Source organism: Metschnikowia bicuspidata (assembly GCF_001664035.1).
Source record: "Metschnikowia bicuspidata var. bicuspidata NRRL YB-4993 chromosome Unknown METBIscaffold_1, whole genome shotgun sequence".
NCBI lineage: Eukaryota > Fungi > Ascomycota > Pichiomycetes > Serinales > Metschnikowiaceae > Metschnikowia > Metschnikowia bicuspidata.
In genome coordinates, this window is record NW_017387731.1 from 3805450 (window position 1) to 3831262 (window position 25813).

A 25813-nucleotide genomic window follows, 5' to 3' on the forward strand; every position below is an offset into this window, starting at 1 on the left:
TTCCGAGTATCCCTTGACTATTTGTCCAACTGTCTAATCATTTCTGGGTCTATTTGCCCATAATTCGATTTGTGCATTTTTATTAATCATTTCCCCATTCAACTAGCCATCATTTTGTCAAATTTCCGAGTATCCCTTGACCATTTGTTTAGTTGTCTAATCATTTATTGGTCTTTAATACTTTTCTCTAATTCAATTTGTGCATTTTATTACCCATTTTCCATCCGGCCAAATACCAAATATCAGCTTGTCAATTCCTTCATCGATCCATACCCAAACATCCCGCAACTCTTGCTCAACTACCCAATCTACCCAACCGTCCGCCAATGGTGGCCACCAGTTCCATCGTCCAGCCTTCGCACTGCTCCCCCACCGGCCTGTCCAGATCTGGCGCACGAGAACATCGGCGGCCCGTGAGATTTGCAGTGGCCCTCCGGAGTACCAGACAATAAACAGAAGCCCCCAACCAGAACCAAAATCCCCCCGAAAAAACCAAAACCCCGCCGAAAAAACAAAGCTCCCCACCCAAAAGCAAACGCCCCCACCCAAAAAAAAAATCCCCAACAAAAAACAAAAGCCCCCGGCCAAAAACAAAGACCCCCAAAACTCACCGTGGCCCCGGCCCCATGGCCTTCCCCAGACTGCGCCGCGAAACAGCGCGAAAATTTTCCGGCGCGACCTGGCCCCACTGCCCGGCCCCAAAACCCGGTTCTACTAGAACACCCATTCCCGGCCGTTCCCAGCCACGCTACCCCGGCCCGTCTTCCCCACCCCAACTGGATACACCCAACGCCAAGACATGCTTGTGAGGTCCTTTGCTCGCCGTGCCGCCGGAGCCGCCCGGGCGCTGCCCCCGGCGGCGTTTGTGCGATTCCAGACCACCGGGCCGGCGCCCGAAACCACGGCCCCAAACACAAAAAGCTCGGCCCAACACACAAAGACGGCCCAAGACACAAAAGCGGCCCAAAACACAAACCTGGCCGCCGCCGCCAACCCCGCCGCAGGCACGCCCGCACAGGCGGCCGCGCCCAAAAAGTACCAGTACCACCGCAAGCTCTTCGACATCGTCAAGCAGGTGGAGAAGCTGGTGGCCGGCGTGCCCGACGCCAGCAGCCCCGCGCTCGCGGAGGCCATCGACATCTTCGAGGAGGGTGCGGCGTACTTGCGCGAGATCCAGCAGGCCGAGGGCATCGCGGACGACGCGTTCTACTCGATCTTCCAGCCCGTGCTGGCCCGGCTCTTCGACTTGGTGGTGGCGGAAAACGCCAGCTTGGGCAGCCGGTCCGTGGAGACCGTGTTGGACATGATGGTGGAGCAGCGCGTGGCGCACACGTACCACTTCGTGGCGGTGCAGAAACGCGTGTTGCAGAACACCGCGGACCCGGACGCCTACCCCCGCGTGTTGCAGTTGTGGATCATGTTCTTGGACTACGCCAAGCGCATGGCCGCCACGGCGGCCGGGCGGCTGGTGCGGGGCAACTACGGCGTGTACCGCGACCGCGACTACCGGCTGACGGACCTCTTGCGCTTGGCGTACTTCGCGTTGATCTCGCACTGTCTCCGCACGGGCGAGGAGTACGACCTCGCCACCACGGTCAAGATCTTGCAGGTGGCGGACGCGCAGGAGATCCCGCCGCTGTACTTCGTCACGTCCACGTTGGCGCGCTTGGGCTTGCGCGACGCGTTGGGCGACGAGATCCGCGCGTTTGCCAAGAAGGTCAGCGAGCAGGACGCCAACAACATGGACCCCAACGGCGCGGCCGTGTCGCGGCAGATCGACGTGCTCCTGCGGCTCGCCAGCCCCGTGGGCTTGCGCAAGCTCTACGGCGAGATGAAGGCGTCGTCCACGCGCAACGCCATCGCCATCTCCGAGCAGACGTTGAACCACGTGATGAGTGCGTTCATTGCCATGAAGCTGTTCGACGACGCGCTCGCCATCTTCGCGGCTATCTGCGGCGGGCTCGTGCCCAAGCCGTCCCCCGCGTCGTGGGAGTTGGCGCTCAAGGCGCTCGGCCACCCGTCGCACGTGGCGCGCATGTTGCCGCCCGAGAAGACCGCCGTGCTCGACAAGATCGAGGCCACGTTCCGCGCCATGGTGGCCTCGGGCGTGCGCGTCAACGCCAAGGTCTTGGGCGTGCTCTTGGGCGGCTTGGCCACGTTGGACCGGCAGGACTTGGTGGCCAAGTACATGGCCGAGCACAAGGACGTGCCCATCGTGCACATGGCGCGCAACAACATCCTCGTGGGCATGGCCGTCAACAAGCAGCTCGCGGAGGCCGAGACCCGCATGCGCGCCTACTTGGAGGAGGACCCGTCGTTCGTGCCCTCGACGTCGGTCATGAACACCTTCTTGGCGCACTACGTCGCCACCGGCAACGACTCGGCCGTGGCCGGCATCCTCGACTTCATGGCGCAGAAGGGCATCGAGGAGAACATCGCCACCATCACCACCGTGCTCAACTACTACTTCAAGACCTACCGCGACAAGGGCATGGTGCCCAACGTGCGCGAGCTCATTGGCGACGTGATCAAGGACACGTCCAAGTGGGACCAGCACATGGTGGCCACGCTCATCGACGGGCTCGTGCGCGACGGCGTCAACATGGAGGCCGCGCGCGGCGTGTTCAAGTACTTCTGCGAGACCCGCGCCCGGTTCAAGCATTCCGCGGGCATGCTCACCTCGATGATCAAGGCGGAGATGGAGTTTGGCTCCGTGCACAACGCCGAGGACTTGTTTGCCTGGTACGTCAAGAACTTGCGCAACGACACCATGTTGTACAACATGATGATCCGGGGCTTGCTCACCAAGAGGGAGTCCTTGGCCTTGAAGTACTACTCGGACCTCTGCGCCCAGCGTCCGTTCGGCGTGGCCCCCAACTTCTACACCTACTTCTTCCTCATCGACCACTTCATGAAGAAGCGCGACCGCACGCGGATCCAGTGGGTGCTTGACGAACTCGCGGCGGCCGACTTGACTAGCTTTGGCAGGAACTTGCCCCAGATCATCAGGAACTTGGCCCGCGAATACAAGGTGTCTCCGGAATTGATGGCCTCGCTCGCTGGCGCCGCCTAGCCCGGCGCTGCTGGGCCCTGTACATAAAGAAACATGAACGTAATAAACAATTGTTGTATATAAGATCCCCAACGGGCCCGCGTCCCTGAGGTTGTGGAAGGGAGAGGCGTCGTCTGAGAGAAAGGCTCCCACCCAGAGAAAGGCTTCCATCCAGAGAAAGGCTCACTTTCAGAGAAAGGCCCCCCCCTTCAGAAAAACCCCCCCCCCCCCCCCTTCATGTATGTGCAAGAGATAAATAAAATGTGGCGGCCTGGGCCCGGTCCCTCTGAATACGCCCGGCACGGCTACTTGTCGTCAAACTCGCCCATGGCCCGTTTCCACAACGGCGTGAACCAGCGGTCCAACCGGTCCGCCGCCGCGGTGGGCGAGTCGAGCGCAGGCCTCGTGTCCAACATGAACGCAGGCATGCCGGTCTCCTCGTCATCCGGCGCGCCGTAGTAATCGATCACATATCGCACCTTCAGCCAGCCACGGCCATGGCCCGCGGACCGCAAGACCGTCCAGTCGTGGCGGTCGAAAGGCGGCTGCGTGTTGAAGGTTTCCGGGAAAAGCCGGCCGAGGTAGAGGTACATGCGGGCCCGGGGAGACAAGTCGTGCGGTCTGCCCATGAACTTCTCCAAGCGGGGCTCGACCTTGCTCTGGAGCGTGTGCTTGAGCTCCCAGTCCAAGATCTGCAGCCACGCGCCCTCGTTCAAGAAATTGTGCACGTCCACCATGGATTCCACGGCGGTTTCGTCGATGCCTTGGCCCTTGCCTTTCTTCAACATGGCGTTGAGCATTTGCTGCGGCGAAGGGTACTCCCAGTTGCCTTGGTCCTCCAGCACGCCTCTGGGGATCAGCGAGATGGTTCTTTCCGTGGAGAGCACGACCTTCTGGCCGGGGGCCCGCTCCGAGGAAATGGCCATGGGCATGTTATTGAGAGGGTTCAACACCTCGATGTCGTCGGCCTCACGGCCCGGTTTTTGGACGGGGCACGCGGCGCCGGGCATGTTTTTGTGGTCCACGGGACACACGGCCGGCGGCCGGCCGGCCACGGCGTTTGTGCTGGCAGCAGGCGAGGCCCAGAACCAGCCCATGGTTAAGTCTTGTTTGGTGGTGGCAAAAACGGGTCCCCACAAGCAACGGCACTAGAAACACCGGCAGAAATCAGACGAGGGGGGCGTGGGAACAGACAGGAATGGCCCAGGAGAGTACCGAGGTCCAGCGTGCCGAAAGTACAGAAGTTGGCAGACACACAGAAATGCTTAGCGGCACGTTTGGTGGATCGAGTTTTCGCTTGATGATGCGCAGCGGCCCGACACCCGTACACCGCCCGAAACCGGCCGCCGGCTCACGGCGCCATGGGTACTACGCTACAAGCGGCCTGGAATCGGGTTGTTTATTCGGGGTTCTTGCCGATTGGGGGCTGTGGGTCTGGTTATTGTTTTGGTACTTCTGGTGTGGGCCGACGCAAAAGTGGGCCTATGACGGACCCTTTTCGCCGCTATCTGCCTGCATCCTGCTCTGTCCAATTTACGATGTTAGATTAGTCCAATCGGCCATATTCTGTGGGCTGCGCTGGATGGCGGCTCGTGCCATGTCATAGGTGCTTCCAGACTACCGGGGCTGATGTTCTTGAATATTGCCTTTGCTTGATTTCGACATGTGCGGCAACACAATTTGCAGTCGGCTTCAAGTATCAGATTCGTCATCACTTAAAAGGTCTAAACAACTTACACTTAAACCATTAACGAAACTTAACTCTCTCCATGAAACTTCTTTACTTCTTCAAAAAAATAAATGGCTAGTAGTGTTTATACTCACTCACATGAATATATTCAGAGAACTGTAAAATTAGCTGCCCTTCGTTTTGATATTAGATCTAAACTCCTAATACGTGATATTTTATTTGTGACAGTTGTGAATCTAATTCTGCTAATTGTAATGATTTCTTGATTTCTATCCTACTAATCTTAAGAACCAGACCAGCAGTGTTCTCAATAAACGTACCAATAATTGATCAAAAGGACTTGAAACAGATCATATTATTCCTATTACTTTAGTGGAAACAATACAGTATAATATCAAATGGTAGTTTAGATGATATTCGTAATCTACGGATTACTCACTCTCATTGCAATAAGTTAAAATCATTATTAGACACCCGGTCCTTGTAGTAACGGCTATGATTTCCGTTGCCACTCTTTCAATCGTCATGTGATTCCCACTTTCTTGGAATAATGTTTTTTCCATCAGAAACATACACGAGAGAACTTTTATGTGTTTTGTCGATTCAGCAAGTATTTTATATAGCCTTCATCGTACTTTATTAGAGGTCGCACATGTATACGTATGTTGAACACCTACAAAGTAAACGCTGGATTTGTAGTAGTTGACAACCAGCTTCCTGTGAGTCCTGTAGAAGTCAGTGCTGGCTGTCAAAAAGAAACAGTCGCCGCCGGACTAGGATTCGCAAAGCTGTGGGCAGAAAACGACTTGAGTAGGAAATTTGCAAAGCACGTCCCCCTTTAAGAAAACGACTTGAATAGGAAATTGACAAAGCACGTCCCCTTTTATGACTTCTAGAGACCAGTGGCCCGAAGCGATTCAGTAATTCTGCTGGCCGAAAGTGGGAGCTATAGATGGTCTCTCTTGTCTTTTCGCTGTGTAACCGCAGTCTCTTTCCATAGCGTCACGTATCACATCAGCGCAGGTCTTGCAATTTGAGTTGTGATCGGATTGCTCAGGCCGCGGGCTCCACAAAGTGAGCGTCAGCAGATTGCTGGCCGGAATCAGAGAATAAGGTATTGTAGCCATTCCGTGACTTACGAGTAGCTCGTGCAACAATTTCAAAGAAGCCAAATTCAAGTTGGCGATTCGAGCAAGGACCACATTTCTCATGGCGGCTATGCTGCAAAGCTTACATGTGGTTTAAACTACTTTCTCGAATATAATCTTTACAATGCCATGCAGATACGCCAGCCAAGTCCACAGTCCCTACAATCACCGACAAGCGTCTTTGTTTACCATCTATTGTGTTGTTTTAGTTATGGCCGTAGTGAAGAAGATAGGAAAGACCAGTATCTCTGCTAATCCCATTGTTCCCGAGTGCTATCAGATACTTTCTTGCCCGAAGAATCCCAGTCCGAGAATCGGGCATGGTACACGCTCATATTAGTCCCAACACAAAAAAGCGAAAGGTACAGATTGCCAAAACAATTTTATCGGGACTTGCGTAAAAAAATATCAGCTTCATTTCAGAGGTCAGTGGCTCATGGGAAGAAATGGCACCCGAATACTGGGGAGAGATGCCAAGATTTGTCCGTGTAACCAATCTGTCCGGCATGAAGCCAAGCAACAAGAGCACCCGGTTATTCAAAGACCACGGAGCCGGTTTTAGCCGTGGGGCATCCAGTTTAACTTGGAGATCCAACGAAAATTCCTCAGACTCACAGCTGGAGACTTGGCAAGGGCACGTCTGATAGCAACGCTCGTGCCAGGCGGCCAGCACACAAGTTGACGAAAGCCAAACTGAGCACTAATTCAGAAGCCGTCGTGTTAGGTGACAAACTAGTCCTTCAAAACCCTTTGCTATTCCTGTGTTTACTTATGAAACCAGTGCTTGGCATATCCATGACATTGTGATGCCGCTCATATAGTATTAGGGCAAGGGCAGGAGTTCTGCACGCAGCCCAAGACACCCTTTGCAAACCGAGTGCTTTCGGACTTTGGTGACTAAGTTCGACATGATGGGCAGGGCGACACCGCTAGTGTACTAGCCATTTGGAATTGTGTTGTATAACTTACATGTGTTGGAGTCATTAAGACAACGAACGAAACAAAGCATGCTGGACAGTGCCGCATCCTATAGACCGGGCTGCCCCAAGCACACGGAAAACCTTGTTTCCCGAAGCATATTTCCACAATGGGTTCAACAAAACATAGCAACATCAAGTGAAAAAGTGCACCCTGAATGTCTGATTTATTTGACAGCACAAGACAAATACAAAGACAACAACACAACAAGAATTCACGTGATGAGCTTTCGTGCATTGTCGAGCTATCATGGAAACAAACGTCTACGTCCTACGATAGCTGAGGCATTTCGCGGGAATATCAATCATCAGAATGATCTGGCAGCCGCCCAATAGCTTGGCAGCCTCAATACAGTAGAAGCGCTGGCCACCACCACAGCACATAGAGTTTATCGCCTTTTCCTTTTGGCCCCAATTAATAGGAACTGCTGCATTTTGCAACTGGATCACGTGTCTTTTTCCTCATCTAGATTGGGGCGCTTGCGACGGCTGGGTAACTCTAGGCGATATGGCGCCATCACCCCGTGAAATCGAAATTGAGTTTTGGGATTTCTCTTTTTCGTCCTACATTCAGGCAAGTAGCTTTGGGGCCACAGGCGCGTGCTGGGGTTTTCAACTCTGGCACATTGAGCTGTGGTCCGGATTTATTGGGGTCACGTGACGTGGGGATCGACGGAGTTATGGGCCGGGAGCCAAGGCGCGTCTGCTTTTGCACGACCGAGATTCATGAGCCGCGAAAAACTAGCAATCTGACCCGGAAAAACTTGCACGATATTGGGCATGAGAATATTCAGTGTACGGCCAAGCGTGAAAGGAGTTATAATTAATGAACTTTTCAATGCCATTGTTCAAAAAAAAATGCTCTCTTTCTAGACCATAAAACCCAGCCGTTCGACAGACGTGCCTTCTGGAGCGCGCACATAGGAGCTTAATGAAATAAGGTCCGAGAGAGCTTAAATGGATGAGGTCAGAAGGCTTGCATGTATGGAGTATGTAGCTGGCTGGGACAAACGCTTTCCTGGTTTTGCCTTGATGGCTGCCATCGGCACTGAAGGAAATTAACGAGCGTTCCCTGAAATTATGTAGCGTAAGGATCTGAACCAAGAAGGCCAAATCCATGCACCAACTGCCCCCACAGTTTGGGCGTGCGGTCTCATTGCAGTTTCGGGCGTTTGGACTCATTGGCGCATCGGCCGAAGTGAGGCAGGTGATACCATGCATCTCGAGGGCAGAACCGAGGGCACGGCACGTGATCTCGGACATGCGCACAATGTCGCAGTGTCGCCGCGGCTACCAATGGGCGTCCCTAAATCGCGGGAGGACCTCCCCCACTACTTGCTGCGGAATTGAGCCCTTCCGATGCCTCTAAGCAAAAAAATCCTGACGTGGCCTGTAATTGCATCCTGCACACCCGCCCTCTCTGTTGTCCCGATACCCCGTGCCAGAGTGATGCATGAAGATTGCCCATGTCGTCAGGCGATTCACTTCGGAATCCAACGAGCGTATTTCCTAGTGCCTTGCTAAAAGATACAAGAAGAATCCAGAATCAGCCGCTTGGGGTTGACTACGCCAATTTTGCAGACATTGTATGAAGCGGAGTTTAGGGTTTGAGCACCCGGCCTCTGCTAATATGTAACAAATGATTTCTATTGTGATTGGGACGGGACGGAGGAGACATTGAGGATGTTTCAGCAGCCGTCAGCCCATGTCTTCATGTGAGCATGCAAGGGTTTCCTGCATTTGTGGTTGTGCATTCCATGACATTGCCTTCAAAGCACCAGGTATGTTGCGCTTCAAGCGACACGGCTTCACAATAGGGCAGTATGTCTGTTCTTTCAGCCCCAAACCCTCGACTTCCTCTATATTTTGGTCTTGTCGCTATTGTTAAATGAGACCTTCTTACCTAGCGCAGGTTGCGACAGCATCTAGCATTGTGCTATGTCGCGCGTTGTCGTGAGAAAGCTCACAGGTGCTGTAAAAGAATCAGCCTTTGGAAATAACAAACGGCCAACGAGACAAGGAGAGCCTGGTGAACCTGATTGAAATCTCAACATAGAGGTCAGTATGGACCGACAGCTTTTAAGCACGCCTCAAAATAGAATGGTGCCCGCTATAATTTTCCATTGCACATGTAACCCAGACAGCTGAATCCAGCAACCTGTGAAAGGCAATACGCTTGGTGCATACACCCTGGCGCCTTGTACCAGGACTGCACATACAATGTCGCACCCGACATCTGCATCCACGGGAGGCTCAGCCGCCGACACTTGGTTCGACCTCTTGCACTAACCCCACGAGCCAACTTCGTGTAAAGTCATGCGCCTCCAATCTTGGTGTATTATAGGGTTTTATCAAGAAGCGGCCGCATTATTCGACCCACGTTACATTGTTGGCGTCTGCCACTACGACATACTATGTGTGGCGTTTCCGCGGGCGCACTTACTGCACCTACTTTCTCTTGCAGTTGCCAGTTTCCCAAGTATAGGGGTACTTCGTACGACATTTGGACGCGAAGATATTTTTACACTGAAGACGAGCCCTACGGCCCTCGGCTCAAGGCAGGCATACTTTATTTCAATCAATTCAGCCTGGTTTGGTCCATACTTTTGGTCAGGATAAATGCACTGGTGAACCTAGGGCTCGTAAATGCAACAGGGTGGGGGGAAATGATTGGAAGAGCCAATTCTTTTTAGACATTCCAGAGGATTCCCCAGATACATACTATGGAACATTAAGAGCTCGTTCCATGGTTCGAGCAATTTAAATGTACGGTATTGAAATCCTTGACCCCGCTCAGACGACTTTCAGCGTATGTATTTTTTTTTTTTTCACGAGCCATACCGTTGCTTGCCTCAGCTCATCGAGCCTCAAATTGTGTGGGGGCAACAAATGCGACCGTTAGCCGACAAAGTTTAAAATGTAAATCTGAAACAAACTTTCAAAATTCAAAACTCGACAGACTCCCAAAACAACAAAATCAAGACAACATTGAAGAGTAGTGGCTAAGGTGAGGTCAGCAAAATATGTGTAGCTCTTCACACAGCTTCAGTAGACCAATCAGTATATGGCTTCCCAGGGTGACGGTCTCTTCGCGACTTGCGGTCTACAAAGAAAATAAAACAGACAGGTCAAAAATGCCATGTCAAATACATTGACAAAATAGAATTCCTGGGCTCCGAGCAAATCCCAGTCTCAGTGATAGTCACCGACTGGACCAATACTTGACAGAAAACCTTCTTTGGCGCCGCACTGACCGCGGCACGTCGTAAATCGCATCTATATACAGGCCGTTAGTGCCAGCGCGCATCGGGCCGGGGTAAGACGCGATAGGCAGCCCGTCGTGCTCACACCCGTACATCTCGTTCGATATCCCGGCACGAATTGTAGTGCTCTCCAAGACCGTAGCTGTGCTTGTAGTAAGCCACTATTAGTTCTGGCTTGGGCCCCGCCTCGTTAAATACTATGGGTGCACTTCCGGCTACTAGCACTTTGATTGGACACTCGTAGACCGCGGCTAGGGCCGCAATCTCCAAGTCGGAGCCCCACATTGCCGTTTCCTCTAGTTCCTTAGTATACTCGCCCACGTCCTGGACACTCATTGTCTCCTGATCAAACAAATATGGAATGTACGAGTCCGGGTGTGCTCGAATATGATCCGCTGCCCGTCTGCGGATTGCCGAGACAGAAAGATCCGCGGCATCGGCCGAGAATTCGTGGCGATGATGTAACTGGTCCTGAATGGACCGGAATAGACAGTGTCCATCGGGCTGGATCTCGTACATCTGCAAGCCCAGGGCCCGCAATAAGAGACCCATGCTTTCGGCCTCGATTGCACGGTAATCGACCGAATCGGCGGCTTCTGCTTGCGCCTCTGCTGTCATGGCATCGATCTGCGCCTGTCTTTTCGCTAGTCTTTCTCTGGCGCGGTTTCTCTTTTTTCCCGGCTGAGCTCCCGGCGCTACCAGTAAACTGGGGGTTGCATCAGGAGTGTTATTGACAGATTGCGAGGAAGATTCCTGGTGTGCGGTCTTTTCAATGGCTTGTTCCAGTGTCGCTGATGAACCGAGATTCATTGCGGCTAGTAATTGCTCGGGTGTGAAGGAATCTGTAGATATGGACGAGTCACTGGAAAGATCTGCAATTTCCTTGGCGTGCCTAGCTTGTAGACTGCTCTGCAAGTCGGCACATTTTGTGTTCACCGATTTGCGAGTCTTTTTCAGAGCTTGCTTCTTCAACGATGTGATTTGAGCGATTAAGTCTTTTTGCTCTTTGCGATGACGAGCGAGTAGTTCCTCCATCGAGACACTCAATATTCACGATCCACGAAATAAAAAAAGGGCGTGTTTGAGTATTCAAAGTGCAAAATTGAAAAATCAAGCGACCTGGGTCTGAGTAGATTAAGCTTCAGGCTGTTCTGGCTCAATATCTTGCAGCTTAGACAGAGATACCTTTTAGGTTTTTTTGGATTTTGAAATGTCGCCCATGCCGCGACATGAGCAAGGTGAGGACGGCATATAGTGTCGCAGCAATTGTACGCGACATACCGCAGGCAGCATGGCGATATGTCGCCTGGTTAGAGGGGCTGGGGCAAACAACTGAGGAAAATTCCTCGGCGACAACACATAGTCCTTATCTGCTCGGCCAATTAATTTCGGCGCCTGAAAAGCCAAAATTTGGCCAGACACAGGGACGGCGCCATACCTTGTTGATAGGGGTTTTAGCCCGCTATGAGAAGAATGTTTGGCCATCCTCAATTCACAAAACAATAGGCCGTACCCCTTGGCGGTTCTAAATATTTCTTCTATTCCCATGGCTGAGTTGTTCTACATTCTTATTGTTTTGGTACTCGTTCGTCGTGCTTTGTTGCCCGGAGAATCTCGCTCGTTGTTGGTTGCTTATTTTTTTTTTTTTTTTGGCGTCAACATGCTCAGCACTTTGTAAATTTTACCCGTTTGGTCATGGTGCGCGCAGTCCTCAAGGCTCAAGCCTCTCACAATAGTTTCCTCTTTAAGCAGATCTTTTGAGAGGAGAGCTAATTGTCGCTCGGTACCACCTGATACCCAATGAGATGTTGTAGCAGTCAAGTACGGGTTACGTAAGGACGGATTAGTAGGTACTGGAGCTTTCCCGGCATTGACCAAGGCAATCTGATTCTGTGATTACCTTAAATACATGTACAATGTTAAAATCCAATTTCGCTTCGCCGATCATCTTGCACATTGGAATGTAATTCAGGCCTATCAACGAAAAAAATGTCGCACCGGACAAGAAATGCCCTCGGAAAGGTGGTCGCGGGGATATCCAAGCTGCAACCACCTCCTTCTGCCTGCTTTATGCGAAGTGCGTTGTTAATTGCGTTGCATCTGCACACACTATGCAGCATACAGTTTGGAGCTACGAGAAATTTAGAGGTCAACGATCATATATATACTGGAATTTGCCGTAGACTGTATCAAAAAAGCCGGGCGTCCACGTTTTTCTTTTTCGAAGGCAGCATTTTTCTTTTCATCCTTTCCTGGAATTGAACTTTTGTTGCTTCCTTTATATTCTCCTTTTCTTTCCACACTTTTTTTCACCCTTCACTTTCGTCTGTCCGACTTCGTCACATCTCTCGAGATACTTACAACCTTTGATTTGCTCCAGGATTTGTCCAAAATTGCATAAGGCTTCACTCGCTTCACTTCTGTCATCAAAGCCTGTACGCGGTCTAACCTTTGTTGCTTTGTTGAAAAAGAATTGATCTATCCATCTTGCCTGGAAAGAAGAAACCTAGTCTTAGTACCTCATTCATTACCAATTGATAGTCTATAGTCGACGAACTTGTTCATTCACCAAACACAAAGGCTTTGATAACATATGTCCATCCTGAGACTCTACTAAAGCAGCATCATTGACCATCGCATTACTCAAAACTTGCAAGTATGAACTGCTCTCCGGATATCTTGCATCATGTTCGTGTTTCACAAGCATCATTAAAAGCATCGAACATCAACCTCAAATTGGCTGAGTACAACGCTCACAAAATCCAGGTGGATGAATACAAATTGGAAATTTATGCGCATTTGCTCCATTTGGACACAAAGACAAAGCCCAATCTCCAGCTCATTCAACAACAGCCTGAGATCAACTTGAGGATGAGGCCTATTCTTCTTGACTTTCTTATGGATGTCATCAACAAATTGAGCTTATCGAAATCGACGTTTCCGTTGACGGTTAACATCATTGATAGATATTGCTCAGTCAGAATTGTCAAGAAACAACACTATCAGCTTTTGGGACTCACAGCTTTGTGGATTGCATGCAAGAACTTGGATTCCAAATTCCGTATTCCGCTGCTCAATGACTTGTGCAAGTACTGTTGTCATTGTTACGACAAGAAGTTGTTTTTGGAAATGGAAAACCATGTGCTCAAATCGTTTGGCTGGCTTGTCGATGCTCCGACATTCGATTCCTTCATCGATGTGTATATTCACTCGTTGGCAAAGTCGAGGTTTTTAGCTGGCTCTAAAAGCCCTCACAAGACTTGCAACGATATCAAGGTCATTGCCATCTACATTTGTGAACTCATCCAGTTCTACCCGAACATTTATTTCAACTACACACTGCCTAAGATCGCCATGATCTCTGTCGTCTTGGCATGCTTGATTCTCGACGTTTGCAAATTCAATCACATAAATGATATTGTGGAATTTATCTCCACGTTGGATCCTGTGATCACCATGGCCGAGTTTGATCAGGCATTCTCTTTGCTCACGAAAGTGTTGAAGAGTCCTCCTCCTTCCTTGAAGGCCCAGTACTTCAACGAATCTCTGCGCTTTTTGCATCTTATGAAGTTGGTCGTCAGCTTCACCTGGAAGCACTTGGCGCAGAGGGATGCCACTGCCACGCGGCATGTCTTGAAGTACTCTCCAAGATCCGAAGTCACATGCACACCTGTGGCGTCCGGAGGCCTGACTACTCCAAAGTATCCTGTGACACCGGTGCTGCAGAGCATCAGCCCAAAGAATCCCGAGTACGAGCGGCCACTGGTTGTTAAGTCATACAGCGTATCAGAGAAGCCTGCCGCCGCTTTCATAAAGACTCTCCCTCTGCCCAGCGTACTGCTTGATGAACTGGACGATTACTTCCATCGTCGACAAAAAAGGAGTCACGAGAACGATACATACCAAGTGAAGCGCTCCAAGAGTGTGAGCAACGGTGACATGTTTTTTATTCAATAAGAGATGAGGCGTGTAGCATCATCAGGCTGACTGTGTCAAGGAACGCTGGAGAACAGTAAAACATCTCTTACGGTCGTCAAGCAGTCGCCTTCCACCAGTCTTGGGAATCGATATTTTATAAAGCCTGCATTAGCATATAGAAAAACCAACAAATCCATCTACCCGAACTAAACTTCTGCTCCACTATGGATGCTGCTTGCTTATAAAACCTCGACCTAAGGGTGGAATTTTTTGGAGGTGGTTTTCATGTCAAAGATTGGCTTATCTTACGAGAGCCACAAAAACTACAGAAATGGAAGTTTTCAGTTTCGACGAAGAGTACCAGCTTTTTGCAGTGTCCGCCGAATCAGCTACATGCCAAGACAAGCACACATATGTCACCAGCTCATCGCAGAGGCTGCTGCGTTACCGAAAACGGTGAATCTCTCAAAATCAAACCTTGATAAAGTGGGTTTTTTATTATGAAACATCCTCAAACGACATTCCCTTTCAGGACGGCGTATGCATCCGCGCGCGCACCGCCTACACGAGATGAGGCGGGCTCACACACGGTATTTAGAGTAGCACTCAACTCCAATGAAAAGAAGTGCCGAAGAAATCAGCCCGGGTTCCAAGAGCCAGAGATCAAACAACGAATATCGCGGGTACACTGTGAATGACGCAGACACCGTTTTGTCAGTGAGCGACGTTGGGTCATTCAGGCTGCAGTTCATTGACGCAAGAAAACCAGTCAAATTGACTTGCGGCGCGCCCATCTCGATCGGGAAGTTTCGCCTCGAGTCCATTCTAGACACATTACAGTACGAGCTCCCCTTGCAGGTGGAGCGGAAAGTCAAGTATGGGTTTGGGCTGGGAAGGACCCGGGAGCATCTTCAGTTGCGCGACATTGTACATAAACTCCGGCTGGGCGACGACTCGTACTACTTGACGACTCAGTATGACGAGGAAGAAGACAGCAGCTTTGCCCAATTGGGCGATGGCGCTGCTTCTAACTCAGACCTCCTGCAACATTCAGCCCAAGGGAGTGTCTCTGAAGAAGACGGCGGAGATAGCGATGAGGGTTCTATCTCCGAAGATGTGCAGCAACACAATACAGAAGTGGACAGAGATCACCAGTTCCATGTTTCTGGCCATGTTTCTGGTCATCCTCCAGATGCAGGCGCCTCTTCAGACGACGACTCTATAGACATGTCTAACCTCCACGACGATTTCGACGCAGGCGCCAGCTCGGATAGCGGAGCCGAGTCAGATCCAAACACCGACGACATGGACGCGGAGGACGCCGATTTCCGCGTGCGGTCGCTTTTCCAGCCGCCGCTCACCAACCTTGTGCATGACGAGTCCTTTCCCATCGCGCCGGCGCCCTTCCAGAACCTCATCCCTCAACAGATCAATCTCTGGATGGGAGCCGCTGCCACCGGGACCGCCAAACCAGACCTATTGAACCCTAGCGCAGAAAGCTTGGGACGGTATCTTCCAAGGGGGAATTCGTCCGGACTCCACCATGACCACGCCGATAACTTGTATGTCCTTGTCCAGGGCCGCAAGCGGTTCACTCTATACCTGCCGAACGACGCGGCCAAGCTCTACACGGTGGGCGATATCCACCGGATCTACGGCAACGGGCTCATCGACTACCACGTCAACGAAAACGCCCGTTTCTGGCGCCCGATGCGGGAAGACGGCGCCATCCAAGCCGAGTGGGCGCGCTGGGCGTTGGAAAACAACATCACGTGCGGGCACACGTCTGCCCAGTTGACTGCGATGATTGAAAACGAACCCACGTGTGCGGCAAACGCGGAAACCCGCCTTGACCCGCCTAGTTTCTCGCGTGTGCCGCCGATTCTTGCCCACCTAGACGAGGTGCCGGATGCGGCCGAGCGCCGGGCGCTACAGGAGTATGCGGACCGTGAGTTCCCGGGCTTCCGCCATCTCGGCAAGTTGGAGGTATGGCTCGAGCCGGGCGAAATGCTCTATGTTCCGACGGGATGGTTCCACGAGGTGACCAGTTTTGCCAGCGAGGCCGGCGCCGCACATGTCGCGCTCAACTGGTGGTTCATGCCGCCGAGCCGCGAAGGCGAGAATCCGTACGACGACGACTACTGGGCGGCCGACTTCGAGACCACCCAGATGGCCCTCAGCATGACCCGGGAAGCGGCGCTCTGAGCCCTGGTTCTGCATGCACGGGGGACCCTGAAAAGACCGATGGCACGTGCCGCGGTGCTCGCGAGACAACGCACCTTGACATTTGCATTGTCGTCGCTGGAGCCACAATCTGGGAAACGGATGCGATTTGGTCTCGCTTGGCAATATTACGCTGATGCATGGGGGAGCATCTGGAGGCTGGACGCAGATGTCGCTCGGCGCAGATGTGCCCGCCAGGCGCATACTTCCATGCGCGGGGTCGGCAGGCCATGTGCAGGGGGTGCATGGCGGGCCGCGCCGCGCCGCGCGTGCACAGCAGTCACGTGCGGGGGGGAAGCCGGGAACGCGGTCACACGTGTCACGTGCCGGCCAGGGTGACGAGTCACGTGATCACGTGTATCATTCCATCCGGCCGGCGCGCGCACGGGCACGTGGTGCACTGCGCCGGTCGCTGATAGGCCGGATAGCAAGAAGCAGTCACAATCAGGATGCATGTTTCTGGAAGATCGGCGGCACCCGCCAGCGCGCCGGATATCAGCCAGCCGCGAGATCCGAGGTTTTTGCGGCGGGCCACTTACGGGGCCTGTTGCGGGGCGCTTCCGGCCCTGGCCCACGGCCGGTTTTCAGAACCAAAACGACGTTTCGCCTTAAAGCCGCCCGCCGTCACGTGCCTGGGTCCTCTTCCCCTCGGCTTCCTCGTGCCGCCCAGACTGGCCCCCAACCTCGCAAATATCACATGGCGCCCCGGAAAATATGCTCGTGTGGCCCCGTCTGTCGGGCTATCTGTACGATCGATTTCCCGCTGCGCGGGGCCTGGATATTTCCACAGCCGTAGTCAAATGCATTGGGGAAGAAGCCCTTATCGCGGGTGCAAACTTATCGCAGCACGAGATCAGGGCACGGCCCGCTGTGTGCAGGCGCGCGCGCATCCAGCTAGGGCTGATGCACTCTATAATTGAAAAAAAAAAACAATTAAGTAATAGGAGACAAGCAAACCCGTCACCGCTTTCGAGTCTACTCCACTAACCTCGTTCGTTTTCCCAGAACAAGGCATCTGCGCCACTGGCATCTCACGTCCCGACTCCCCTGATTCGCGTCACGTGGTTTCCTTTGTGGTATTTTGTTCTCTTGTCCCCACGCTCGCTCCGGCCCGTTCTATATTAGCCCTTCGCTTCGCTCCAGGTGCATCTTCTGAACACATCTTCAATTCATCCGGAACCTGAGCTTTTTTTCCAGGACACCGATCTTTGTGCTTGTTACTCGTATGTTATACTATCGGAGCGAACGGCTGACCTGCCGGTTTTTCCGTGCCTGGTAGCCGCATGTCCCCCGCCCAAATATTAATACTTCTAGCAGTTTTACCTTGACGGTCCCGCCGAGTCTCAAGACTTTAACCCCAGATATTCTCATTGCTGGCTGCATATTCGGGAGCATTTCAGTATAGCTGTCCCGAGCCATATTCATCCAACGAGCGGACCAAGCACACCCAGGGCCATCTCACTGAACCTGATACCTAGGCCATCTCACTAAACCAGACACCAAGGCTGTCTCCCTAACTCGTTAACAGGAACCTCAGGCCTCTTACGCAATTCGAATCACGCGGCTTCTCAAATCCCCCGTTTTCAATTCGCAAGTTCCGCCCAAAAACCAAGCAGACTCTCCAGCCTGTCTCTGTTCATCTACACAGAGCGCCTACATTGACCTTCCGCCTCAGCCAATTGCACTGATATATGCACACTCGTGGCCAGTGATCGAATCGACAACCCCCCAAAAACCTCATTCACATGGCAATGGCAGATAGACGCCCGCTTGGGCCGGAGGCTTCCTCGCATTCGACGCCAGCGTTCAATTCCGACGGCTTGGCCCCTCCACACCGAGGCGTGATGAGACGCAGCCTTTCCGGAATTCGAGAGCCATTTCCAGAAAACGAAGCCACCGGAAACGACAGCACTGCGTGCAGCCCCGAGGCCAGCTTGAGCCCCACGGAAATGTCGCCCACCCTGCGCAGCATCTCGCCGGACTCGCTTATGAACTCCGGGCTGCTTGGCGTGAAGAACGGCGCCTCGTGCGCCAGCTCGCGCGACTCGACGCCACCCGCAGGGACGCACGACACGCTGCTGCTTGGCGTAGCCGAGAAATCGGGGCTTGCCAGCAGCATGCTCAAAAAGCAAAAACAGGCTGCACGCGTGCCCATTGCCACAGGAATCTCAACCACTATCCCCGTGACGGGCGAGAAGCCCAAGCCCGCGCAGCAAGGCGACGCGTCGCTCGAGGACGACGTGTTGTATGCCATCTTTTTGATCTTATACGAGAAGGACATGGAGGGCAGCGGCATGACTGTCAAGCAAATCTGCGACGTGCTAGTCGAGCGGCATCCGGAAATGGCGCAGTTGTCCAGCAAAACCCTGAACTTGGTCAGTGCCAAGTTGAACGCATACGTTAAGCGCGTGGAAAAAGGCGACTCCAATTTGAAGTACGCTCTTTCCCGCGAGTGGGCAGACGCGTCGCCAAAGCGCATGGTGTACGTGTACCGCGGTCTTTTGGCCAAGGACTTTCACATGCATGTGAAACATGCCGTGGAGGCGCAGAAGCCGCTGCCAGCGGCGCAGAAGTTCGTGCCGGGCATGGGGTCTGCGTTTGCTGCAGACTCGTTCGAAGCTGTCAAGCACTCAGCACTTCTGAAGCCACGGCGCCAGACCATGTTTGACTTGGGCGTGACTCGCCACGCGTTCTCGGAAAACACCAACTCCAGCAACTTGTTTGTGCCGTACTCGTCTGCGCCCGTGGCTGCCAACATGGCGCAGCTGCATGCCGACGAGCCCACAGATGCAGACGCGGCTGCTAGAGACTTGGACGTCGAAGCGTCGCCAGCCCCGGAGGCTCCTCCCAGTGCCACGAGTACCGCCAAGAAATTCATCAACGACTCCGATTTTGACTTTGACGACTTGGAGGTTTTCAACGATTCCGACGACGACATGGCTGACTTCTCGTTGGATGTCACCAGGCGCTCAGGCAAGCGGTCCAAGTCCATGTCGCATCTTACCATCAACAAAAAGGCCAAGTTTGTCACGGCTGCAGCCGCTGCACCCCGCGTACCGCGCACTCCCTGTTCCCACAACCCACATGCGGCTGCTGCGGCCGCTGCGTTGCATGCTGCTGCGCTAAAGGCTATTGCTGCAGCCACGTCGGGCTCTTTGGGGCATGGTTCCACGCAGAAGGCCGGCAGCGTTGGCGCACGGTCCGACTCCGCCAGCTCGGCAAACTGCTCGCCCAAATCCAAATCGAATTGGGCCCACGTCGTGCGTTCCGGTTTTTTGACGCAGGATATCGGGGCGCCAGAGGATGTCAGTTTATCTGACTTGGACAAGCTCTTTGCCTGAAAGGCCAGGTTGCTGTTCACGCACATCATGAAATATTCACCAACATCAAACGCTACGTAAAAAGTTAATTTTATTCTTGGGGCCAGGACCTCTCATCTATTAGCAAAGCAAGAGATGTAGTTTCCCTTCAGTGTCTTCCCTCTCATCCATCAGCAAAGCAAAACCATGTAGTATTCCCTCAGTGTCTTCCGATGTCACGCGGCGGATGACGTGGTGAGCTAGCCGTCTCTCTGACATTCGACATAGAATCTATTCCAAAAGTACTGAGTGGGTATACACGTCCTCACTACCAGCGTCGTTTGCATTGAAATGGTGAAAGACAAGAGACATCAGGCGATTGAGTCTACCACCAATTTGCTAGGAACGTCGCATTCTGCCCACTGGTTCTCAAAGACCGACTAGAGAGTGACTCAAGATACGGGAAACAACACAGATCAGACACTCCACCCTCAAATATTCTATAAACTGTCTTACTATGGCAGCAAGAGCAGCCTCCAGCCGCAGTGCGTATATATGTGTTCATGTCTCGGGCCTCGTCCAGAAGCTCAAACCCCGCGTCTCTCCCAACTTGGTCCTCGTTGCAGGAACGTACTCAGTGCACTCAGCTCATGTAATACTTGGGCCCATCGCCACCCTCGGGAACCTCCCAGTTAATGTCCTGAGTGGGCACCTTGATGTCACACGTCTTACAGTGGATGCAGTTCTGGCTGTTGATGTTGAACTTCACGCCCAAAGGCTCGCTGTCGTCCTCGATGTACTCGTAGACGCCTGCTGGGCAGAACCGCAGCTCGACACCCTTGTACTTGGGCCACGAGATCGCCGCGTGTTTCTGGTGGTCCTGGTCAGGAATTCTCAAGTGGCAAGGCTCGTCCTCCTGGTGGTATGTGGCGGTTCTTGACACGGAGGTGAGGATATCAAACGTGAGCTTGCCGTCGGGCTTTGGATACGAGATGGGCTGGAAATTGGACGCGTCCTGCGTTGCTTCCGCATCCGTGTGGCTTGTGGAAAGCGTCCAGCCTTCTTTGCCCTGGGCGATCATGGTGGTGAGGCCCGACTGGGCCATTCCGCTAAAAAAGCCGAGACGGCCGGGCAAAGCGTTGAACGCAGGCCGGATATTTCTCACCTCATAGAGCTCCTCGTACGCCCACGACTGCTTGAAGCTTTCCTCGTAGTCCTTCATGTCGAAGACTTGGGCCTCCATGTCGGTTTCCTCATCCACAACCTCCAACTCTCTCAAGTGGCCGAAAATCGACTCGGCAGCCACAATTCCAGACTTCATCGCCGTGTGCGTGCCTTTGATCTTGGGGAGGTTGATGAACCCGGCGGAGCATCCGACCAAAAGACCACCTGGGAAGTGCAATTTCGGAATCGACTGGTAGCCGCCTTCATTCAACGCCCGAGCAGCATATGAAACGCATTCGCCTCCCTCCAACACGCTGGCGTAGTACGGATGTGTTTTCATCTTCTGGAATTCCTGGTACGGTGACACGTATGGGTTGGCGTAGTCGAGCCCCACGACCAATCCCACGGCAACGAGCCCATCGCCAAAGTGGTACATGAATCCTCCACCATAGACATCCAAAGAAAGCGGGAAGCCCAAAGAATGGCCCACAAATCCGCTCTGGAAGTTCTCCTCGCGCACGCGCCACACTTCCTTGATGCCCAACCCGTAGGTCTGAGGATCCGAGTTGGCACGCAAATCAAACTTGGCAATGGCTTTCTTTGAAAGCGACCCGTGGCATCCCTCCGCCAACACCGTCTGTCTCGCATGAAACTCCATGCCTCTTTCGAACGACAGTTTGGGAGCGCCGTTTCGGCCAACACCCATGTCCTTAGTGGCCACCCCTTTTACTGCGCCGTTCTCGCCAAAAATGAGTTCGCTCACCGAAATGCCAGGGTACATCTCCACGCCCAATTCTTCGGCCCGTTCCGCGAGGTACTGAACCGTTTGGTTCAAGGACACGATGTAGTTTTTCCCCTCGTTCTTCATCTGGGGTGGCTCCGGCAAGCCAAAGGCAAAACTTTCCGTCAAGAACTTGATCTCGTCATGCAGTGCCAATGTGACGATATCGGAAGGCAATGGGATGCCATTTCCGGACTCGTCATAGTGCTCCAGCTCAGGAAAAAGTTCCCGGAGAGCACGTGGCTCAATCACTGCACCACTCACCATGTGTGCACCGAAATCAGCCGCCTTCTCTAATAAAACGACGCGCAAGTCGCCGCTGCCTTCCTCGTTATCCAACTGCTTCAACTTGATTGCCGTGGCGAGCCCAGCTGGACCTCCACCCACGATACACACATCGACATTGTCTGTGGCTCGCTCCTCGGTAAGAGTTGCCTGATCCTCTTCCGAAAGATTATTGAAAGGGATCTCTTTCCTGAGCTGACAGATCGTAGAAAACGATCTAGACGAAATCGAGGCTGATCCTGCAAAGGGTTTTTCAAAAAGTCTGGATTGTTCAGTGAACGTGCTCACATATTCACTAGATGCCGATATATGTAGCCGGCCTGCCAAAGTACGACTTTGGTAGCTGGAAATGGATTTCTGACCAACTGGTCTGCAGACACTGCGAGCTCGAGAAATCATCGACATCACAGGTCTCCCGTCTTTTTTTCTTTTGTTTTGTTTCTGTACAAGGCCTTCTTATAGTATTTGAACTTGAGTAGTCCAAAGGATCACGGAACTCGTTCTTTGTTCAGGTTCTTGATTATTGCTCGTTTGGCACGAATGAACTGTGAGTCACGTTGTAATGCGAACGGTTTCGGAGAAGTAGAAGGTCACAGACACTATCGAATTCTGGAGTCCGAATATCGAATACGGCTTCTTTCGAAATTGAGGTTGGTATTTGCCGATGTAATTGCTACTTGAGCCCTTTGTATCAGATGGCGCTCGTCCGAGTCAGCTGAAAAAAAGTGAGCTGGTGCGCCAATAAAAATCGCGATGATGATAAGACAGTCAGCTGTGAGAAAATAACACAGCGCGCGGTCACCGCAAGTAAACGTGCCACGTCTGCAACGAACTTTCTCGATTAGCACAACGCACAATTTCTGTCACTTTGACCCAGGCTGCTCAGACAACGTCAAACCTGACTTTGTGCCCCTCACTATTTATGCAAAAGCATTTTAATATGCGTTAGCCATATCATCACGCCCATCTGCCAGCCTTTTCTCACTTCACACTTCGTAGCACCCGTCTTACTCACCATCCTCACGACACCCAAATACTCAACGTGCGCTCAGAACCATTTTCTTCTACGAGCTCTTCCACCATGTCAAGTGCTAGCTGCCAGTCGTCACTTGAGCTCATCACAACAAAGTCTCCTTCCTCGTCTTTGTACCTAAGCTTGTTGATGATTACATCATCGACAACACCCGGACTCGATGAGACGTACGAGGCGACTTTTTGATGTAGCTCACGAAACGACATATTTTGTGTAACTTGCAATGGCTCGGAAATCTCACTCTTTTGATACACAATTTTGATAGCGATCAGAGGGCTCAAAGATGTTGCTGCCGTTGAGTCGCCATGGCTAGGCCCCGTGCTAGAACCCGCGCTATTCTTGCTCATTCTCATCATACTGAAGGTAGATGATGATGAAATATGCCTCTGTTCATGATCATGCCCTCTGCTGGAAGGTGATTCCGCGTGTTGTGGATATTGTCCATTGAAATGACTTTGAGAATTTGTGTCAAAAGAGTAGTTTGTACCAAGCGATCCTCGAGAGTCTCTTAGCTTGCGCTGCAACTGGTTGTTCATCTCATTGGTTTTTAAATGTCTTAAGCAATTTTCCCATTGGTTCCTTGGTTCCTCAGTCCGGTACCTCAATACAAAAGAACCGCTTTCCTTCTTGCCTGACCACGATATCACCAAAGTGTAGCCGTTCAAGTTTGCAGAGGAAATGTTGTAAATCTCAGAGATGTAAACTCTTCCTTTCAACTCGAGTGTTGTATTTTCTCTCACACCATTCAAAGACTCTAAAAGATTGGCTGTAGACCCAGACACATTGCTGCCGGATTTTTTTCTGGATGTCAATAAATCTCTCTTCTTTTTATCCTTTTGCTTATCGGCGGGGTTGGTCTCGATGAAGAAAAAAATGATCCTTTCAAAAAGATATGCCACGTAATCCTTTTCACTTTCGCCATCTTTGATGCTCACGACACTATGGTACAAGAGGTCACCTTGTTCTCGAAAGTTAAAGCCTCTCCAATCTTTGACTCTCTCAATAAGGTTTTGTAATAACCCAACATTCTCGGACCTTCTTTGGGCTTCATTCACTTGATTAGCCACGTCTTTCATGGCGGTCTGAGCCAAAAGAAGCTCATTGTAATATGCAGCATCTGAGGGATCGGAGAAGGCCTTAATTAACTCCTTTAGCAAAAGCGGATATTTGCATAGACGTTGAATGGGCTTAATGATGTATGATTGTAACTCAAAGCCTGGGTCAATCAATGTAGAAGCCTTTTTGAGATTACTCGCCTCACGATTGATTAGGTCGATAGCGCCGACCTGACCAATCGTCCAGGGCTCATACGCCCTAAACGGACCATTGGAGGCATGAAGGAAGACAGAGCCAATACGCTGGTACTTCGTAGGAACATCTATATTGCATTCAAACCCGCAGAGAAAACGTCTGTGGAAGTCGATGACATCACTGAGGTTGGGAAAGAGCACATGAAGCTGCTCGGATGACAAGACGTCAGCTGCCTGAAGCTCGTTGCGGTACTGTAATAGTAGCTCTAAGTCCAGAATGTACTTGCGTTCAGTTTGAATCAATTCTTTAAACACCTTAGAGCGGTCATCGGAGACCTTGAGTTCTGTGAGCTGTTGGGAAACGTTCTCAGGAAAGGCGTCTGGACCAGGCACTTTGTGCTGATCTAGCAAAGCAGAAACAAAGTCAATGATTTTGAGTAAATCGTGAGTGTTGTCCGAAAAGACGTTAGAAATGGTGAACATGGCGTCGTCATCCACTGCCAAGTGGGTCTTGACCGCCACGACAAAGTCGTAAACGGCTTTCTTGCACATGCGTAAATCGTCTCCCGCTTGCACGGGAATTGAATGTGCCGGGTCTATGGCGTTGAATATTAAACAGAGCGGTGCACCCTGTTGGAAGAGTTTCCAGAGCTGCGTGGCGGGATCCAGGCTCAAGTTTGCGGGAAGAACGCCCGCAGTGAACGTGAAGAGATTGTTGGACAGCAGCGCGCCTGTATTTGGATATGACAGTGCCAGGGTGTCCAGGTACATGGAGAAGCCACCGGAGCCGACGGACGAGCGAAATGCTGTGGGCGAGCCATCGCTCTGCTGGAGCTGCTGTGAGAACGCAAGCGCCTGCTGTTCAGCACAGCGCTCGGCCGCCGCGTGCGCCAACATAATATACGGTGGCATACCCTGGATTGTCGAGAGCCGCTCAATCAACACGCGCGACTTATAGAACATGTGGTCCTCGGCCAGAGACGTCTTGTTCATCGACATGTTGAGCATAATCGGGCCCAGCGCCACGCGCGAAATGCTGGTCAGCGACAGGCTCACTGTGGGGGTCAGCGCCAGCGATGCGGACCGGAACGGCGGGTGTGGCAATTGGTCCATTGGGTAGGCGGGCCGTTGACCAAGAGATGGGGGAGATTTGCCTCGGGTCTGGGGCGGGGCGCGACTGCACAATGTCGTATGGAAACTAAGAAAAAAGGTGTCTGGCGGCTGTTGCGTGCAATTCTGAGTTGCGTGCGAGGCGTTGCGCTGATGAGTCCTTTTCCGGGGGGGATGGTCTGAGACTTGTGGGTCCAGAAAGTTGTGTTGCGTGTGTTCGAGGCGCGGCGTGTTGGAGCCGAGGTGGCTCTAAGCGAAAAACGCGAAAACGAGGGCCAGGCCGTAGACACAGGATGGCCCCACCGCGCGGGCCATGGATTTGGGGCGTTCGCGGCTATGGGTCTGGCTGCAAAAAAGGAAGGGGGTGGGCGGCAACAAAACTCCTGGTGAAAAAGGAGATAGTCGGTAAACCACAAAAGCCCCTAGAGCCGTGAAATAGACGAAATATTAATTGAAGGCGTTTTGGCCCAAAAGCCCCTAGAGCCGTGAAATAGACGAAATATTAATTGAAGGCGTTTTGGCCGGCAGCTTGGTGGACCGCTTGCTTTTTTAGGGCTTTTTTTGAGCTTCGAGACTAAAAGAGTGTGGTAGAAAAATGACGGTGCGCGGTCGGCCACTAT

The 25813-nt window shown here is 52.1% G+C and overlaps 10 protein-coding genes across 10 annotated transcripts; 5 read left to right on the forward strand and 5 right to left on the reverse strand.

The window, feature by feature from the left end:
* Positions 1–799: 799 nt before the first annotated feature.
* On the forward strand, positions 800–3073 carry METBIDRAFT_10186 (uncharacterized protein; the record flags this gene model as incomplete). Its single annotated transcript, XM_018853703.1, has 1 exon — positions 800–3073. One exon carries the CDS (start codon positions 800–802, stop codon positions 3071–3073), a length of 2274 nt encoding a protein of 757 aa, XP_018714470.1.
* A 192-nt stretch (positions 3074–3265) lies between these two features.
* On the reverse strand, positions 3266–4307 carry CYC3 (holocytochrome c synthase). Its single transcript, XM_018855621.1, has one exon. The coding sequence runs from the start codon at positions 4147–4149 to the stop codon at positions 3358–3360; it is 792 nt and encodes a 263-aa protein (XP_018714471.1). The 5' UTR covers positions 4150–4307; the 3' UTR covers positions 3266–3357.
* Positions 4308–7356: 3049 nt separating this feature from the next.
* Positions 7357–8351, reverse strand: METBIDRAFT_115920 (uncharacterized protein). Its single transcript, XM_018854024.1, has one exon. The coding sequence runs from the start codon at positions 8128–8130 to the stop codon at positions 7609–7611; it is 522 nt and encodes a 173-aa protein (XP_018714472.1). The 5' UTR covers positions 8131–8351; the 3' UTR covers positions 7357–7608.
* Positions 8352–10211: 1860 nt separating this feature from the next.
* Positions 10212–11165, reverse strand: METBIDRAFT_34203 (uncharacterized protein; the record flags this gene model as incomplete). Its single annotated transcript, XM_018856450.1, has 2 exons — positions 10212–10811; positions 10866–11165. 2 exons carry the CDS (start codon positions 11163–11165, stop codon positions 10212–10214), a joined length of 900 nt encoding a protein of 299 aa, XP_018714473.1.
* A 1175-nt stretch (positions 11166–12340) lies between these two features.
* CLN3 (cyclin) lies at positions 12341–14552 on the forward strand (the record flags this gene model as incomplete). The annotated part of the gene is made up of 2 exons (XM_018859255.1): positions 12341–13895; positions 14472–14552. Exons 1-2 carry the CDS (start codon positions 12789–12791, stop codon positions 14550–14552), a joined length of 1188 nt encoding a protein of 395 aa, XP_018714474.1. The 5' UTR covers positions 12341–12788.
* Positions 14553–14663: 111 nt separating this feature from the next.
* On the forward strand, positions 14664–16253 carry METBIDRAFT_34094 (uncharacterized protein; the record flags this gene model as incomplete). Its single annotated transcript, XM_018856440.1, has 2 exons — positions 14664–15111; positions 15241–16253. The coding sequence occupies 2 exons, from the start codon at positions 14664–14666 to the stop codon at positions 16251–16253; spliced, it is 1461 nt and encodes a 486-aa protein (XP_018714475.1).
* A 233-nt stretch (positions 16254–16486) lies between these two features.
* Positions 16487–17347, forward strand: METBIDRAFT_115949 (uncharacterized protein). Its single transcript, XM_018854026.1, has one exon. The coding sequence runs from the start codon at positions 16721–16723 to the stop codon at positions 17189–17191; it is 471 nt and encodes a 156-aa protein (XP_018714476.1). The 5' UTR covers positions 16487–16720; the 3' UTR covers positions 17192–17347.
* A 669-nt stretch (positions 17348–18016) lies between these two features.
* Positions 18017–19612, forward strand: GDS1 (Gds1p; the record flags this gene model as incomplete). The annotated part of the gene is made up of 2 exons (XM_018856806.1): positions 18017–19087; positions 19142–19612. 2 exons carry the CDS (start codon positions 18017–18019, stop codon positions 19610–19612), a joined length of 1542 nt encoding a protein of 513 aa, XP_018714477.1.
* Positions 19613–20213: 601 nt separating this feature from the next.
* Positions 20214–22205, reverse strand: METBIDRAFT_76905 (putative electron-transferring-flavoprotein dehydrogenase; the record flags this gene model as incomplete). Its single annotated transcript, XM_018858605.1, has 2 exons — positions 20214–22039; positions 22163–22205. The coding sequence occupies 2 exons, from the start codon at positions 22203–22205 to the stop codon at positions 20214–20216; spliced, it is 1869 nt and encodes a 622-aa protein (XP_018714478.1).
* Positions 22206–22512: 307 nt separating this feature from the next.
* On the reverse strand, positions 22513–25341 carry CDC24 (Rho family guanine nucleotide exchange factor). Its single transcript, XM_018854025.1, has one exon. It carries the CDS (start codon positions 25194–25196, stop codon positions 22821–22823), a length of 2376 nt encoding a protein of 791 aa, XP_018714479.1. The 5' UTR covers positions 25197–25341; the 3' UTR covers positions 22513–22820.
* Positions 25342–25813: the final 472 nt, after the last annotated feature.

Bases quoted from the DNA above. Each gene is read 5' to 3' on its own strand.
- CYC3 (XM_018855621.1), bottom strand. From the start codon at position 4,149: ATGGGCTGGTTCTGGGCCTCGCCTGCTGCCAGCACAAACGCCGTGGCC.
- METBIDRAFT_115920 (XM_018854024.1), bottom strand. From the start codon at position 8,130: ATGTCCGAGATCACGTGCCGTGCCCTCGGTTCTGCCCTCGAGATGCAT.
- METBIDRAFT_115949 (XM_018854026.1), top strand. From the start codon at position 16,721: ATGCATGTTTCTGGAAGATCGGCGGCACCCGCCAGCGCGCCGGATATC.
- CDC24 (XM_018854025.1), bottom strand. From the start codon at position 25,196: ATGGACCAATTGCCACACCCGCCGTTCCGGTCCGCATCGCTGGCGCTG.